General features: G+C 34.6%; 1 protein-coding gene across 2 annotated transcripts in view; it reads right to left on the bottom strand.

Annotated features, from left to right (window-relative positions):
* Positions 1 to 326: 326 nt before the first annotated feature.
* The window catches only part of UBE2D1 (ubiquitin conjugating enzyme E2 D1), a 30,797-nt gene continuing 13,932 nt past the window's right edge, over positions 327 to 17,191 (bottom strand). Inside the window, 6 exon segments of one of the 2 annotated variants that reach the window (NM_001242449.2) lie at positions 327 to 2,351; positions 3,062 to 3,155; positions 6,126 to 6,231; positions 7,294 to 7,371; positions 9,442 to 9,473; positions 9,567 to 9,630. In NM_001242449.2, the coding sequence (NP_001229378.1) occupies positions 2,306 to 2,351; positions 3,062 to 3,155; positions 6,126 to 6,231; positions 7,294 to 7,371; positions 9,442 to 9,473; positions 9,567 to 9,630 (420 nt within the window). In that variant the 3' untranslated portion in view covers positions 327 to 2,305. 2 annotated transcript variants of the gene reach the window in all.

Here is a 17,191-nt window from a genome sequence, read left to right as displayed (position 1 = left end):
ACGTCTCAAAGCATCCAGGATTCCAAGAGGCAGGATCTAAATCTCCAAAAGACCCATTCACCTCACTCCAAGGAGGTCCTCACATTAAATGTTAATCTACAGAGGAAGACCCCTGGCTTCAGACTTACAGTTATAAAAGGTAACTGAGGTACCCTTTGTTAGAATTAAGCAAAAAAAAAAAAAAAAAAAATACCCCAAATGGTGATCTGACTGATTATTACGCCACTGTTGAACTCTTAAGATTTTTTAATTAATTACGAGAACTTGTGCTCACTCCTCAGGAGTCTGGTTGTACAATTCAGATGTAAGCAAAGGAAAACAAGAAGTAGGCAAGTTTCAAAAACTTTAATAAACAAAAAAAAAAGACACTTCCAAAAATAAATGCCACACAAATGAAAGTTTAAAAAAGTGAAAGATATTAATGAAACAAAACCCTTTAGTATCAAAATATACTAAATACTTAAATCTAACGATGTTGAGTGTTCAATTCTGGGCGAAAGCAGCTCATAATAATATAGCTAGTGAAGTAGTGTTTTTCATGATATGGCTGTTTCAAGACATCACTTAATATAGTTAGTTTTTAAAACTATATCTTCTTAAACATCCATTTCACAATTCATTTAATTATTTTACATTCATTAATAAAAACACGTTTTCTAACAATGGGTTATTTTGTGCTTTAATAATAATGAACCATGGCAAAATACTTAAGTGATTTAAATGCTTTGCTAATGACTACACCCATCACAGATTCTTGCACACTTATACAGCTACTGTGATAATCAGAAGAGCTACAACTCTTCTTAAAAATGACACTCACTCATTTGGTAAGCATGCTAATAATTAGAGATGTATTTTTTCCAACTTAAAACATTAAAACTTCCTAGCTTTCTTTAAAATCTGCAAAGTAACCTGGTATTTAAATCACTTTTAACTGGTAATTTATAAAAACAGAGGAAAGGATCACTTTAGAATTTTCTTAATAACTTCCATAGTAAAAAATGGATGTCTTCTTTTACACTGTGATGGCACTAAAATTCTATTTTAGAAATTCTAGATTTTAAAATGTTAAGAAATACAATGTGAGTTACATTTAGAGGGGCATTTTAATGAATTAACCTAATTATTCTTCAGATCTATAAAGACTTCTTCAGTGTGGGTGACAACTGCCTTATACTTATCTTGGTACTTTAGTAAATAATTTATTTTAGACACAATACAAACCCCAACTTACTCTAAATTATTTTCTATAACAAGGGACCAATGTTTATCATCCTTTAGATTGACAATTTAGTAAACAGACACAAACCTAAAGCAATAAAATCTGTAAAATTAATGGTGATTAATGTCAAATATAACAGATCTCATTCTCACAATTTGGAATTAATTTTCATGCAAACTTTTACATCGAGTTTTCATCCTTACTTATAGGTAAAGTAAATTTTTATCTTTTTAAGTAATCAAGACAAATAGTAGAAAAAGCATTTTATTTATATGGAAAAAGCTACATTAAGATCTGTAAAAGGTGTCAATATAATATTGCCTATACAGAAAAAAATTCAAATGTGAATAGCAACAAATAAAAGTTACACATCTTCCTACTTAGCAGTGCAATTAATTCACATTGCAATAAAGTTAAGTCAAGTATAACAAAATCAAAACAAGTGTTTCTTCATAATCAGTATACTGAGAATTACAGTGTAAAGATCATTTCAGGTTTAAGAAATCGGCAATCGATCTACAGAACACCCTAAGACAAGGCAGACAGACAGTTAATTCATTTAATTATCAGGTGTTGGGGGTTTTTTCAATACTGTTCACAGGAAAAAGTAATGAGTTGACATACATGTAAATAGAATATATTTAGTCTATACAGTAAAAAAATACAAATTATAAAGTGAGCTAACAAAGAATGAAATCTGAATACAGATTTATAAAACTGACAACATCTTAGACAACACATACAGTATTTCTCATGTAAAAACATCTAGTTTCAGCAAAAAATAATTTGGTTGCTTTTCAGATGCACTGTAGATCTTGTAAGCTGAAGATGCAGATGTCCAAGTATCTTAAAAACCATAATAAATGTCTTTCTCAATGCATACAAAATGATAAATGCTCTCATCACAGTCTTAAGGATATTTTTGGAAGTTTGTTTTGTCTTGCTTCAGAAATACATTTAAAATGGGTAAAAATCAAAGGATTTCATGGTACAATGAAACAGTAAACAGTGCTCAATTTACTGCTAATGTTGGAAAAAACCTAGATTTTACAGTACTCTGGTATATACGAAAACTTTTTGATTCTACATTGCATATTTCTGAGTCCATTCTCTTGCGTGTCTGTTGTATCTGTAGGCATACAAAAGGGAGATAGTAAAAACATACAAATTGAATCTTTCAGAAGATCTATCTATATAAAATGCTATAACTTCTTATGCTTAACTGCAATAATCATACATATACCAATTATTGGGTAAATGTGACTGAGGGTCATGCATAAATAAAACAGAAAACCTAAGTGATTTTTTAACTGATGGATTTCTCTATAACCTATATGAAAACCTAAATTATAAACAACAAAATGAAGAAAGCAATTTCTAATAGAAATCTCTAAAAGCCAACCCTGAATGGGCATTATCCACAAATTGCAAATGAATCGATGGTGCAAGCAAGATGAAGCAGCTTTAAAATTAGGTCAGTTTAGGGGGGGTGGGGGGGCAGTTTAGGGCTAACCACTTCCTGGGAGAAGATTCAATACTTTACAATTATCAAATTAACTATCTTTACTACTTAGAATTATATATAGTTCTTTCCTATCAAAAAACACGACATACTGTCCAAATGCAGAAGACGTACTATTGGATAGTAAAGGATTAAACAGTATACGGGAAGGACCAAGATTTTTTGCAAAAAGACTAATAAGAGTTTAGGTAGAAAGGTTTACTCCACTGGAAACATAAACTTAATATAATTGTACTTAAATATATTGATAATACTTCTGTTTTGGCAGACTACATAGAAATGCACTCAAACAGAAACTAATATAAGTAAAAACTTACTTTTCTTTGTCTGATTTATAGATTTGTGCAATATCTGGTACTAAGGGGTCATCTGGATTAGGATCACAAAGTAGAGAACATATGGACAATAAAACTAGATTTAAAAGAGAACATCATATTAGATAATGGTCTTTCTACTTTATACAATTACATATGTGAAAATGATTTTACTGAAAACAAGGAACTTATAAGGAAAACAAAATAAAAGGAACACATTAAATTACCTTTGAGACTAACTTTGGTTGATAGCGAATATTTTTAATTTTTAAAATCATGAAATTACCATACAATATATATAATACAAAATTAATATACCTTTTGAAGTTTTAAATTCTATTTGAATTTCTATGTATTTAAAAAATGTGAACTTCCAAAGCAGCTATTAACAACCTTTAAACTCAAGAGTTTTCTAGAAAAATATCTTTAGGTAAAATATACACACCCCAAATGGTACATAACCAAAAATGTTTAGAATAGCGTCCTAACTTTAGATGTCTCTTAGACATAATTTTCTACTTTAATGAGAAAACTGTCCATTTTGTATTCTATTTTAATGCAGAAAATCTATGCTTGAATCAATTCAAGGTAAGGCAATCAAATTACAGTTAACAGTCCCAACCATTTTGGACATCATGTTTACGCACTTTTTCACTTTGGCTTAGTGCTACAGATTGTCTACAAAGAAGGAAGATTTCTGAGATTTTTCCAATGAATCTTTTTTTTTAATTTTTTTTAAAGATTTTATTTTTTCCTTTTTCTTCCCAAAGCCCCCCAGTACATAGTTGTATATTCTTCGCTGTGGGTCCTTCTAGCTGTAGCATGTGGGACGCTGCCTCAGTGTGGTTCGATGAGCAGTGCCATGTCCGCACCCAGGATCCGAACCAACGAAACACTGGGCCGCCTGCAGCGGAGTGCACAGACTTAACCACTCGGCCACGGGGCCAGCCCCTCCAATGAATCTTTTATTCCAAGTACATTATTTGTATCTTACGCATTTTAAGATAAAATAATGTGAACAGTTAGCATTACATAACCTGTATATTTTAAAATATAAGTGAAAACGTAGTTGTTTCTTGCCAAATTTCATCAAAATACTAATGCAAACAGTTATGCTTAAAAAAAAAAATCTAAGTATCTGAAAGAGGAGGGAACAAGGACTCTGGTTCCTTATGTCTGCTTCAAATGCATGCCACCACTTCTACAGGGGTACGTGGAGTCTTTGAAATTACATTTCACCTCCACCCTCCTCTACTATGTTCCTTTCTCTTTTCCTACTCTTACAAATCAAAGATGAACTTATAAAGCAGAGTTTATTCTTAAATGACATGGGAAGGGGGTGCTAAGAGCTAATGAAGAAACTAACATTTTCTTCATCTTCCATCTGCCCAAAGAAATTTCAAGCCTTGTATATTAAACCAACAGGGTAGACTATCTGAGCTAATCTCTCCAGGAGGTTTCCAGACTAAACTTACGATAAAAATCAAAATAAGACATTTAAAGTACAGAAAAGTGAAAAATGTACAAACAAATGAGCAAAGTATAAGCTATCTATAAAATAAGTGAGAATGAAGTTCCTCATCTCCCCACTCCTGCTGCCAAGAGCCATGGGCCCGGATCTCACTATTACGCACAAAAATCAAACATTTTAAGACTGGAAAAAGGTAATAATAGTTAACATTCGAGTGCTTACTATGTGCCAGGTGCACAGTGATCCTATATGGTAATACTGTTATAATCCTCATTTTACATATGGGGAAACTGAGGCTGTTTGAAACTGCTCTTAAAGGACAGTTTCCAGAAGCCAATGATACTAATTATTCTTTATAAACAGTTACCAATGTCAGAAGATGAGTGCTCAACATCTGGCAGTCTGCCGTTGCTTTTATAGCATATGTAAGTGCTTAACTGCTTATGCCAAATGAATTTCATTTTGTGATACCATTCCAGGAAAGAGTGTATTAATTTGTATAACCCTTTGACACAGCATATTTGCTGCATCTAGGGCATAACAGGTATAATATGTGAAAGATTTTTAAAAAGACACTAGAATCTCCATGAACGTTTTATACAAACATTTTAGATCAGAAAAACTGCCATTCATAACTAACTAACTGAACTGAGGGGCTATTACTTATCTAACACTTGAAATAATTATGGCTGTGGACCCTGCTTCCTACAAATCTTATCACTTTAGAAACAAGTTATATATTCAGGTAACATTTATTTAATTTTCTTTTAAATGACCATGGATTCCTCCCCTGAATCCTTAAAGAGAAACAATTTTCTTAAATTTTATAAAACGAGAAAACTACCAAGTTACTTCAGGGGCAGATGCTTCTAACTCAAAAGAGCATTTTCCAACTGTCAAGTTCTCTTCTGTCAGAGAAGCAGGACATGAGTTAAGAGGGCTGGCAGAGCAAAAAGTACTGGCTAATGAAACAAAAATGGCTTCAGGTGGCCTATGTACACATCTGATAATTTAGAAAGAACAATGCTGTACACCTGTGAAAGTTGAGAATCCACATGGATTATGTATCAATCATTACAACGATGCTATTATCACTCAAAGTTTAGACTAACATGCTATATGTACTGCATTATTCTAAAGTGTGAAACATGCCTTTCACTTGAAGTCATTTACTTTATCAGCCTAATCTGGTATTTCTTCTTAGCTGAACTAAGAGAGACGTAAAACTTTACTCATTATGTCAGTAATTCCATACAATGAATAGGACAACTGGTCCTAAAATCTTATTTTTAGTTCTTTCTCTCTCTTTAAAGACAAAGACAAAATCAAAGGGGTAAAACATCAACAGGCTTATCCCCAAATTTCTAGCTCTAACATTTAAAATTCCTCTCATTTCATCATTTAGATTTGCCCATCAACCCCACAAGCTAACTGCTAAAAGCGAAAAAATAATGTAAGAGCTATGAAAGCAAAGCAAAATCAAAGCAGAAGAAAACACAGTAGACTGGTTTTTTAAAACTTTGGTCCCTAGATATTTCTGTTGTATTTTTCCTATCTCACTGCTACCAACTGTTATAAATCCGATAAATGAGTTACCTTTTGATACAGTCAGAGCTGGCGACCACTGTGACCTCAGGATATCAAGACAAATACTTCCATTACTGTTTATGTTTGGATGGTAAATTTTTGTTGTGAAAGCAATCTAAACACAAAACAAAAATAAGACAGTCCATGAACTATGAACAAAACAGAACAGACTTGCTTTAGGGTAAAATGCACTCAATTTCATGTGACCTTAGAAATATATTCAACAGAAATTGAATGAACTTCCACTTTGTGCACATGTAGTTTTAGCTACTGGGAATGTGAAAGCAAATAAAGTCTGTTTCCTGCTTTCCCCCCTAAGGAACTGAGTAGTATTTTGGAGAGTGTAATAAATTTAATAGCTGGTATGACTGGTTGAGTAGCACCTGAAGTAATTAACCACGGCTTTCATCATCCCTCAACGTAATCCTTTTCTTAATTTGATTATCAGTGATACCTGGAAGTGACACTTGGATCTAAAAATGGGATGCTGAGCCTGTTCCAGAGGAAAGTTGAGGGGCCTCAGCTTGTCATTTGTCCTCAGAAATCCACCAAGAATCCTAATCTTGCACAAGACTTGTTGTTGTATTGTTTCATATATACAATCAGATGCTTTTCAAAATCTGAAATAATTATTTCTTGAGTGACAGAATTTGTTAACGATTTTCTCCCTCCTTGATATTCGCATCATTTGTTGGTCTCCTCTTTAGAGCTAATCTAAATTTAATTTAATAAGAACATGCTTGTATCGTTCCTACCACACTAAATGAAGGGACTGTGTCATATTTACGCTTGTATTCCCCAGTGTAACAGAACACAGCAGGTGCTCAATAAACGTTTGCTGAATACTTAAAAATTGAGAAACAAGGGTCAACTTTGGAAAGATAATCCCCTGAACTGAAAAGTCTGATCCCTGACCATACAAAACCTTCTAAACTACACATATCTAATGAGGAGGGAAAGAAAGGTAAGGAAACTAATTTATAGCATAACAGATACTGTCTTTTGTTTTACAAACATAAAAATATTTGAGAAAGAAAGCATATTACAAATTCAGTGGTTTTACGGAACAGTCTGAACACACTAACATACCCACGGTCTTTGACATCACGAAAATATCTCTGGATAGAGACTAAAATCCCTGACAAAGGAATCACATCAATCATAAAAACAAAAATACCTTTGGTGGTTTAAAAGGATAGTCTGTTGGGAAATGCACGGTGAGAAAGAAGACTCCACCTTGATACGCGCTATCAGGCTGAAATTACAAAACATTTGCATCAGTGTTTGATTACTGTATTTACCTAGTAACCTACAATGATTTCTCCCTAAATATATCAGTTTGAAAAAAGTGTCATCATTTTGTCATAAGCCCAAACCATTTACCTTGAAAACAGGTTTCCCTTCGCAGGTATGAAGGAGGACTTTCCAATAATCATGTCAACATCACAAAATTTAAAATAACACAAAAATAGGACATACACAGTGGTGTGACTTGCCCAAACAAATCTGTTTAGGAGTATAGATTTTTAAAGACCAGTACACACACAAGACTGTTGTGAGAAAAAAACAATTTTCTACAGCAGTAATTAGTACAGAAAAAAGGGTTGGGGCTAGTATTTACCTTCTTATCTATAAAACTTAAGTTCTGGTGGCCCTTTAAGAGTCAAGACTGAGGTGAATGGAAAAGACCAAGCTATGAAACAGAAAGGCTAAGTGACACTGTCACACAATTTAGACCTCAATTCTTCACTTAGTAATGGTTTAGAAAATAATGTGGAAAATGCAAAAAGGCCCAAAACAAAACTAGATAAATTCAATATTCATAGAATTATCAAATTAGGATTCAACTTGACAAGAGGAATTTAAATTTGGCCATGTTTCTTTACGGTAATTAGAAAATATCTGTTACAAGCAAGGAAAAAAAAAACTATAAAAAAAGAGAAAAAAGTAGCAAAAATACCCAAAATTCTACTTTAATTCCTTTATAATTAAATTTATCATGTTATATTAACATTTTGGTAATAACAACAAGACTGTCAAGTAATTACTTCCTCAAGTTTCTGCATACACATTAGAGGACTGTGCTGTATAATTATTCTTACTATATATACTGTTTAAGTCTAGTTCATCAAAAATTATAAGGAATGTAGAAAATGTAAGTAAATTACAATCAACAGATATGGTCTGCTTAGATATTCAAGTGATATTATAAGTGGCATGTTTACATTACTAAAATAAAAGGGGTATGAGTAACATAATTGTAATCATTTGCTACATGTGATTCACAGAAGAAATATTTCTGAAGAGCTATAATTCAAATGGTAAGGATGAGCCTTTAAATGATAGTATTTTGAACGTTTTTAGTAAGCAATGAAAAACAAATAATTAGATTCTTATTGAAAACTGTTATTCAAATAAATATGTTGAATTTTACCCTTTAAAAAACTAACATAACAATTTAGTAATTTGAGACACTTGCCCAGGACCCCTGGTCTGAAAATTCAACAATTGTTGTTGCTGCTATTTTTTTTCAGTTAAACACAAGGCAATATGATTAAAAACTCTATGGCTTACTAGATAAAGCTCTTTCAGGGGAGGAAGGAGAGAATGATGTTCAGTATATTCTCTCACTCGGAAAGTAGATTTAGCTCAGTGCTCACTTATGCAATTAGGTTTTTGCTCATAGAAAGAAAAGCCTGTTTCAAGTCATAAGTGCTTCTCAGGTGTAGAAAGAAATAATCTTAACAAAGGTAATAATAAGTGTTAAGAGAAGCCAGATATAAAACAGCAGGTAATTTTGAGTTCAGGACAATGCAACAAAACTAAACGCAGCAAATTCATGAGGTGGCAAAGACAGACCCACTGCAGTATTTTATCAGTTCTCTCTCTCACACACAGGAACAGCAATGAAACTTACTGCAAATTGGTGCTCGTTACTTGTAGAAATTCCATTATTGGGTTAATTAGACTTATTTCTAACCTACTGAAACTGTTGCTGTGAGAATCACTATGCTTAGCTCTGAACAACTGACTTTTTGTGTTTAAAAAAAAATTAAACACACAGCCTGGCTGCAAATTGTGGGTGATCCACTACTGTGTGTAATGATCAAGGATCTGGCAAAGGAAAACATCACGGTGATCCTAGCAAGTATTTGCCACTAGTGCTCTAGAAAATCATCATAAATCCTTTAATCATATTTTGCTTCCTGAGTGATTCAGAGTATAAGAAAATTCAACCTTAGCTACAAACATCTGATCAAAGGTGAAATGGCAAAAATGAAGCATGGCTGAGGGGATTAATTGCATATATACGAATCATACTTACAGGCCCCATAATAGTTGCTTGCCAGTGGAACACTGAAACAAACAAAGGAGTTTTGGAGTCATTAACAAATGTTCAAACCTCTATCATTAATGGCAGCAAAATCCTAGCAACAGAGCAAAGCTTACAGTCATCTCCCACAGGTCCAGCTGAACAGTGAGCAGGCGGGTCACGCTGCAGGTCACTTAACTCCTGAAGCAAAGCAAAAGTACTTCAGGTTAACTCTTTATGATAATCCATGAAGACATAAACTAGTAACTTCACCTTAAAATCACTTTAGACAGTTCTATTCAAAATATGAAGACATAGAATGCACTCATCACTGATTGGTAGAAGAATACGGAATTAAGTCACGGAGAGCGGGATATTTAAGGAACAACCTGAAGGTTAAATGGAAAGAAAGGAGAGCAGTCAGGCCATATTTTGAAGCCCAGCACACTGATTCATACACTGTTTTCTGCTCTCAAGGAAGCAAAGGAAGGATCATGGCAATGACACAGCTTTAGAGCTGGCTAGTCCTGCCATGGCAGCCCAACTCTACCATATCTAGCTCTAGGACCTTGGGGAAATTACTTAGCTTCCTTACTCTCACCTGGGAAGGAAGCTCAAATATGAAAGGTATATAAACTCAATATAAAGGACTACATATTAGGACTGAAGGACCGAATTTAGTTTGGAAGATCAGGGATTGTCTTTGAGGAAGAGACATTTAAGCTGAAATCTAAAGGATGAGTGGAAGGCAGTTTGGGAAAAATGAGTGACACTGTAAGGCAGAGTGGCATAAGATGAGGTTGGCATGAGTAGGCGGAGTCCAGGCAGAAAAATGAAAACAATATACACCATATTAAGGATTTGGAGTTTTATAGCAAGTGCATTGGGAGAAGTTTTAAGAAGTGGCATGATCTGATTTAAAAGATGGCTCTGGTCTATGTATTGAATGGATTAGAGATGAGAAAGAGGAGAAGCTACAAGATTAGTTACTACAGTCAAGTAAAACAGGGGCTTGGACTGGAGAAATGGCAATGAGATAAAAGTGGATGGATCTGAGATACTTTGAAGGGCCAACTTATCACAGGATTTTTTTTTTCTTTTGAGGAAGATTAGTCCTGAGCTAACTGCTGCTAATCCTCCTCTTTTTGCTGAGGAAGACTGGCCCTGAGCTAACATCTGTGCCCATCTTCCTCTACTGTATATCTGGGACGTCTACCACAGCATGGCTTGCCAAGCGGTGCCATGCCCACACTCGGGATCCCAATTGGCGAACCCTGTGCCACCGAAGTGGAACGTGCACAATTAACCACTGCGCCACTGGGCCGGCCCCTATCACAGGATTAGATGAGGAATTATACGCACAGAGTAAGGAGAAAGGTCACAGATAAGTATGGCGCAGATTAGTGGCAGCTAACAGTTACTCAATGTTTTATGGTCCTAATAATCCTCAGAGGTAGGTGTTTTTATGCTCCCTATTACAGACAAAGAATAAAGGTGACAGGCTTCACTGTGTGCTTACATAACTAGTATCGGGTGGAACTGGGATTCAAACCTTGGCAGTCGAACTCCTAGCTTTTTAGCTCCACAGCTAAATGTATAAATGTGGATGCCATTTACTGAAATGGCGGAACACCAGAAGACAAATTGATTGGGAAAGTATACATATTGAATCTGTGATCTCTGTGATATCAAAGAAAAATTTAGTTCAACAAACAGGTTTAGAACTTAAAAGAGGACTAGAAATCGGAAAATCAGTGTATATACCTGGTACTTAAAAGCGTGGGAACGATGTAAACATTTTCATGGGAACAAACGTAAACAAATAATGCATTTCATCGAATCTAAGATGCCATCAATGGTAAAATTAAGGAGAAATGCTGCCAATTAATTTTAAGACACCATCAATTATAAGATGAATCCAGATTTTAGAAATGTTAAAATGACAAAGATGTGCACCTTAGCGTCATTGCAGTACGGTAATTATAGCAATGAGTTCAGCGTTCTAAAAGAGACAAACAAGGAAGAGGACACGCCAGGGAAAGGCCTCCCTAAGAAAATGATATATGAGCTTAGTAACTGAGCCAAGTGCAAACTCAGGTCTCCTCTTCCAAGCCTTCCAGTCTTTTCCAGTACACCTTGGTGCTTTCATTTTTGTTTTCGCTGCTGTTTTTTTCACAGCTAGTGCTGTGCTTCTCTTCCTGACGAGAATTAAGAGAGTTAGCAGCTTCTTTGCTCCTGGGATAGTTAAGCAATTAGGAGGGAGATTTCAGTCTTAGACTTAGTGACAGCGGTTAAAAAGCAAAGCTTCGAAGTTCAAGTCCACGTGCCACCCTCATTTGCCACATGATCTTAGGCAAATCATTTTTTTTCCTCTCCAAACCTTACTTTTCTTTTTTTTTTGTAAAGCACTTTAAAGATTTTTTTAATTTTTATTTTTCCTTCTTCTTCCCAAAGCCCCCCAGTGCATAGTTGTATATATTCTAGTTGTGGGTCCTTCTCGTTGTGGCAGTGGGATGCGCCTCAACATGCCCTGATGAGCGGTGCCATGTCTGCGCCCAGGATCCAAACCGGTGAAACCCTGGGCCACCGAAGTGGAGCGCACAAACTTAACCACTTGGCCACGGGGCTGGCCTCCTTAGTTTTCTTTAGGTATTACCACTTTCATCCATAGCTTCTATGATGAACAAGTGAAATGATACATGTGAAGTGTACAGCAGTCTCCGGCACACTGTAAGCATTCACACCAGTGTTAAGATAATATGGAATTCATAACAAACATCCAATTCTCTAGCAGTAGAATACAATTATTTAAACAGTTTGAGAGACTGGGGGAAGAGCAGTTCCCAAGTCACAGCCTCATTTTAGGACTGTGCTTTATTTAACAGTTTTCTAATTTGGGCTTTTAAGAGACTGCTTCTGAAAAAATTCAACATGTTGAGTTTTCTAAACATTAGTGTAAATGGGACTTCTTTGCCCTTATTATAGCTAGAAAACTAGTTAATTAGAAAATGACAGTCTCTGTGGTTAAACAAAATGTTAATGATTTTTACATGTATATATTTTACACAGAGATAATGTGTATGTGAATAAATCACACATATACATAAACACATACAAATTTATTTTGTTTAAAAACCCGAAGCCATATTTTACTTGGAATAGCCTTGGATCATCTTCAAATTTCAAATGTGAGACTGTTCTTCAAATCCTTTTAAAATATTATAGAAAAATAGAGGTTATCTTGTTTTCATATTTTTGTGCCCTGATTCTACCTCCTCTGTTAGGAGAAGTTAGAGCTAAGGAGCAGAGAGAGTAAATCTAACAAGTGAACTCCCGCAAAGGCCAGGTTCTTAAGTTGTCTATTTAAAGCTCACTTATTATAGGAAAGAGGCAGCTGACGGTGCAAACATTCTTAACAGTCACGTTGATCATTACTTACTACTAATAATGACACTAATGTTTTGGTGAAGAGACTTACACATCCTAGACTTTTTAGGAGGGTCTAAATTTCTAATATTCTATCCCTTTGTCAAGCCATGTGTCTGGCAATATGTTCTGTTACTTTGTTTGGAAATATGTAAACAAAATTATGGTGCATATGTACAGACAGAATGGCCAACAGAAAACAAAAGGTACAGCTTCCCTCACCCACAAAAATACAGATCTTAAATTTGAAAAAAGAAAAATGAACAATTCTGAGATGTGCTAAGGAGGTGAAAATACAAAACAAACGAAGACTACAACCAAAGGAACCAAAACTCCTTTTTGCTCTTAGTCTATTCAGCAGCCCGTGTACTTTTAGATACAAGAAATTAAGGGCCACTTATACTTATTAAATTATCCCTTTTGATTTAGTTTACTCCAAGTTTTTTGGAAATCGCTTTATTATCTGATTTATGCTTTCTCTGCTATAACTGGCATTCTTATTTATCTACTCTTAGCATCACAGCCACATATGAAGCATTAAAAATAATTTCGTGATTCTTATGTCATTCGAAAAGGAAATGCTAGGATTACCAATCTCTTCCTTTGCTCCTCTCTCTACTCTCTCTGTAAGAATTAACACTGAATTATACAAATTGCTCAAGTGCATAGAATCCTCTAAGAGCCAAGGCTTAACTCCACATTTCTCACTGCAAATGGAAGGCCCTCTGAAGTACTACAGTTCATGACCCTCTCACTTCTTGAACGCTTCTTCCTACTCCACCACTACCCTGAAATCCGGCTGCACCCTATAGGTAGCCTCCAAAAGTGTTTCATAAGCCCCTCAGGCCTCTTGCCTAGACCTCTTCACAGCCATGCTTTTATCCTATGCTGATTAAAAGTAAAAGGTCTCAAAGACAAAGCATTTAAACCCATTTTTAATTAAGTATTATATCTCTGTGTGTGTGTGTGTTACAAAAGCAAAACAGTGCTTTGTAGGGAAAACACAGAACAATGTATAGTCAAATACCCAACAGACCAATACCCAAACCAAAACGTCAACCTATTAGAATACTTCCATTCACAGCTTTGGTGGGAAATAAGCATGTCGCTCGCTGTGGGAGGGACTGTAAGCTGAGATACAACCCTCTGAACCTTTTGGAAGGCAATTTGGTAATAACTGTGAAAGTGGAAAATGCATAGTCTCTGACCCAGTAATTTCACTTCATAGTAATAATTGTCCGAATATGTCCAGGATGCTCAGTGAAGTATTCTGTATAATTATAAAAAATTTAGAACCTAAAGGTCCATCAATAACGGAATGTGGTTTCATGACACAGCCATATTATGAAATATTGTGCATCCATTAAAAAGAATGAGAGATCCATATAAACACAATACTAAAGGATGTTGTGTGACTATAATATAGTTTTCAAGTGAAAAATAGAAGTTGCAGAAGAATATGCCTATTAGATTCTATAGTATATACACATACTATATACATGCATAGAAAATAAATAAAAGAATACACAAAGTATTAGCAGTAGTCACCTCTGGGAGTGGGTTGTCACTTTTTATTTTTAGCTTTTACATTGTTTCAGTTTTTCACAGTACTTCTGTAACTTTTAAAGAGGAAATAATGATTTTTATTCAGGTTTTTATGTGTTTTAAAATAAATGAAATGACTTTTTTTCTACTACATATATTATAAGCATCTTTTCTTTTCACTAAAAAATTTTCATAAGACAAGGAAAGACTGAGGAATTGTCACGGATTAGAGGATAAATATTCTGAGGAGACACAACTACTAAACTCAGTGTGGGATCCCAGATTGGATGACTGAACAGGAAAAAGACAGTGGAAAAACTGGTGAAATCTGAATCAGGTCTGTTAAGTTTATGGTATTGTACCAATGTTACTTTCCTCAGTTTGATAACTGTACTATGGTTATGTAAGCTGTAACTATTAGGGGAAATTAGGTGAAGGTTATATGTGAACTTTCTGTATTACTTTTGCAACTTTTCTGCAAAACTAAAATTATTTCAAAATAAAAAAGTAATATAAACCTTTTTATTTTATTTATTCCAAAACTTAATTCACTATTTTCTTTCCCAAGCTTACTTCTTTTCTGTGTTCCCTTTATCTGTTAATGTAATATTAGTCTCCCAGTCACCAGGCTCAAACTCTCAGCAGTGTTTTGACGCTTCTGTTTTTGTCTCGTCCTTCATATATCGTCAGATGAAGAGTACAATATATTCTACCTCAATGCCCATTACATTGCTTACCACAGCTACCTCAACAATCAATTACAGTTCAACTATAATTGCTTCCCAATACTCTATGCATTACTTGCATAATCATCTTCTAACATAGCTATGTTTACTTCATTCTTCTCCTCAGAAAATTTCAGTGGCTCCCCATCGCTTATTAAATACCAAACTCAACCAATGAAGGTCTTTTCACTATCTACTTTCAATTGAGTTTCCCTTTATAACCTTGCCTAGTAATTCTCCAAAGAATACCCTTGGGTTTTCTAAAACACTTTCAGGTCTGTGAGGTCAAAATTAACTTCATAATAAAACTCAGATGTTATTTGCCTTTTTCACTCTCAATATCTCATGAGTATACAGTACAGTTTTCCAGTTTAATGACATGTGATAGTCTAACAGACTGAACACATAGGCAGATGTGAGAATTCAACTGTCATCTATAAGCCTGACTATCATGAGATCTGAACATGTACAAACAAAGCCACTCGAACTTTTTGTTTTGGAAAATATAGTTATTTTTAATAAAAATGTTATTTATGTGGGGAATGCAAACTGGTGCAGCCACTGTGGAAAACAGTATGGAGATTTCTCATAAAATTAAAAACAGAAATACCGTATGACCCAGCCATCCCACTACTGGGTATCTATCCAAAGAACTTGAAATCGGCAATTCAAAGAGACCCGTGCAGTCCTATGTTCATTGCAGCATTATTCACAATAGCCAAGACATGGAAGCAACCTAAGTGCCCAGCAACTGATGATTGGAGAAAGAAGATATGGTATAAATATACAATGGAATACTACTTAGCCATAAAAAAGGATTAAAGCGCCCCATTCACAATAACATGGATGGACCTTGAGGGTATTATGTTAAGTGAAATAAGCCAGATAGAGAAAGACAATCTCTGTATGACTCTACTCATATGTGGAAGATAAACACATGGACAAAGAGAACAGATTAGTGGTTACCAGGGGAAGGGGGGGTGGTGCAGGGTGAGCACAAAGGGTGAAGTGGTGCACCTACAATATGACTGACACTAATAACATACAATTGAAATTTCACAAGGCTGTAAACTATCATAATCTCAATAAAAAATAAAATAGAAAAAAACAGCATATACACACATGAAACCAATAAAATGTTATGTCAAAAAAATGTTATTTATGTGAATATGCAATGGGATTATTGTTATTTCAAAATTATTAAATTTGAATTACTTACTAAATTTTTAATTTCCCGTTTTAGTTTCTCAAATGGTAAATATTAATAGATAAAACCCACATAAACAAAAGTTCTTTGGGGCCCTCAATATTTTAAAAAAAGCAATCCTGAGACCAACAAATTTGAGAATCATGGGTCTAGCCTCACTACTCTGATATTCCCTGTATATGGATAAATTTTCTGGCCTTCCTAATTTTCCTTCTCCTAAAATAACCTTCCTTTTATCTCCCCATGCTCAAATTTTACCCATTCTTCTTAACAGTGGCTGTCTTTTTAATGGCCACTTTAAAAAAACATGAGTTTTGGAGTCAGACCTGGATCAAATCTGGCCTTGCTACTGACCCTTACCAGCTGTGTGACCCTGGGCAACTTACTTAACCTCTTTGAGTCTGAAGTTCTTCATTTAGGGATATCACTAGTTAACACTGAAGGCCTATATGGAGAATTAAATGAAAACACATAAGTAAAGTACCTGGGTTAATAGCTGGTATATATAACAGATGCTTAATAAATATTAATTTCCTCCCTCCCTTTCCTCTTCTACCAGAATGTATTTTTTAAAACCAGGGCTTTATGCATTTTATTCACGGATTCCTTCACAACACTTGCACAATACCTTTCATATTAAGTGTTTGATATTATTTGAGTGAAGCAATAAAATTTAAGGAATAACGTGTCAGCAGAACATAAACATCTCAAATACTATTATCTTTTAGTAACACAAATGATTAGATTTGGCAACAGAATCAGAATCAATGACTCCCTTATGTAGATATGTAGATTACATACAATAAAAAGAATATCATAATAACAGATGTTCAGAGAAAATAATGCAGGTCACTTAAAA

The sequence above is a fragment of the Equus caballus genome, chromosome 1, assembly GCF_041296265.1.
Source record: "Equus caballus isolate H_3958 breed thoroughbred chromosome 1, TB-T2T, whole genome shotgun sequence".
Classification (NCBI taxonomy): domain Eukaryota; kingdom Metazoa; phylum Chordata; class Mammalia; order Perissodactyla; family Equidae; genus Equus; species Equus caballus.
The sequence above is the reverse complement of the archived record's forward strand: the minus strand, read 5'-3'. Positions and strand labels throughout refer to the sequence as shown.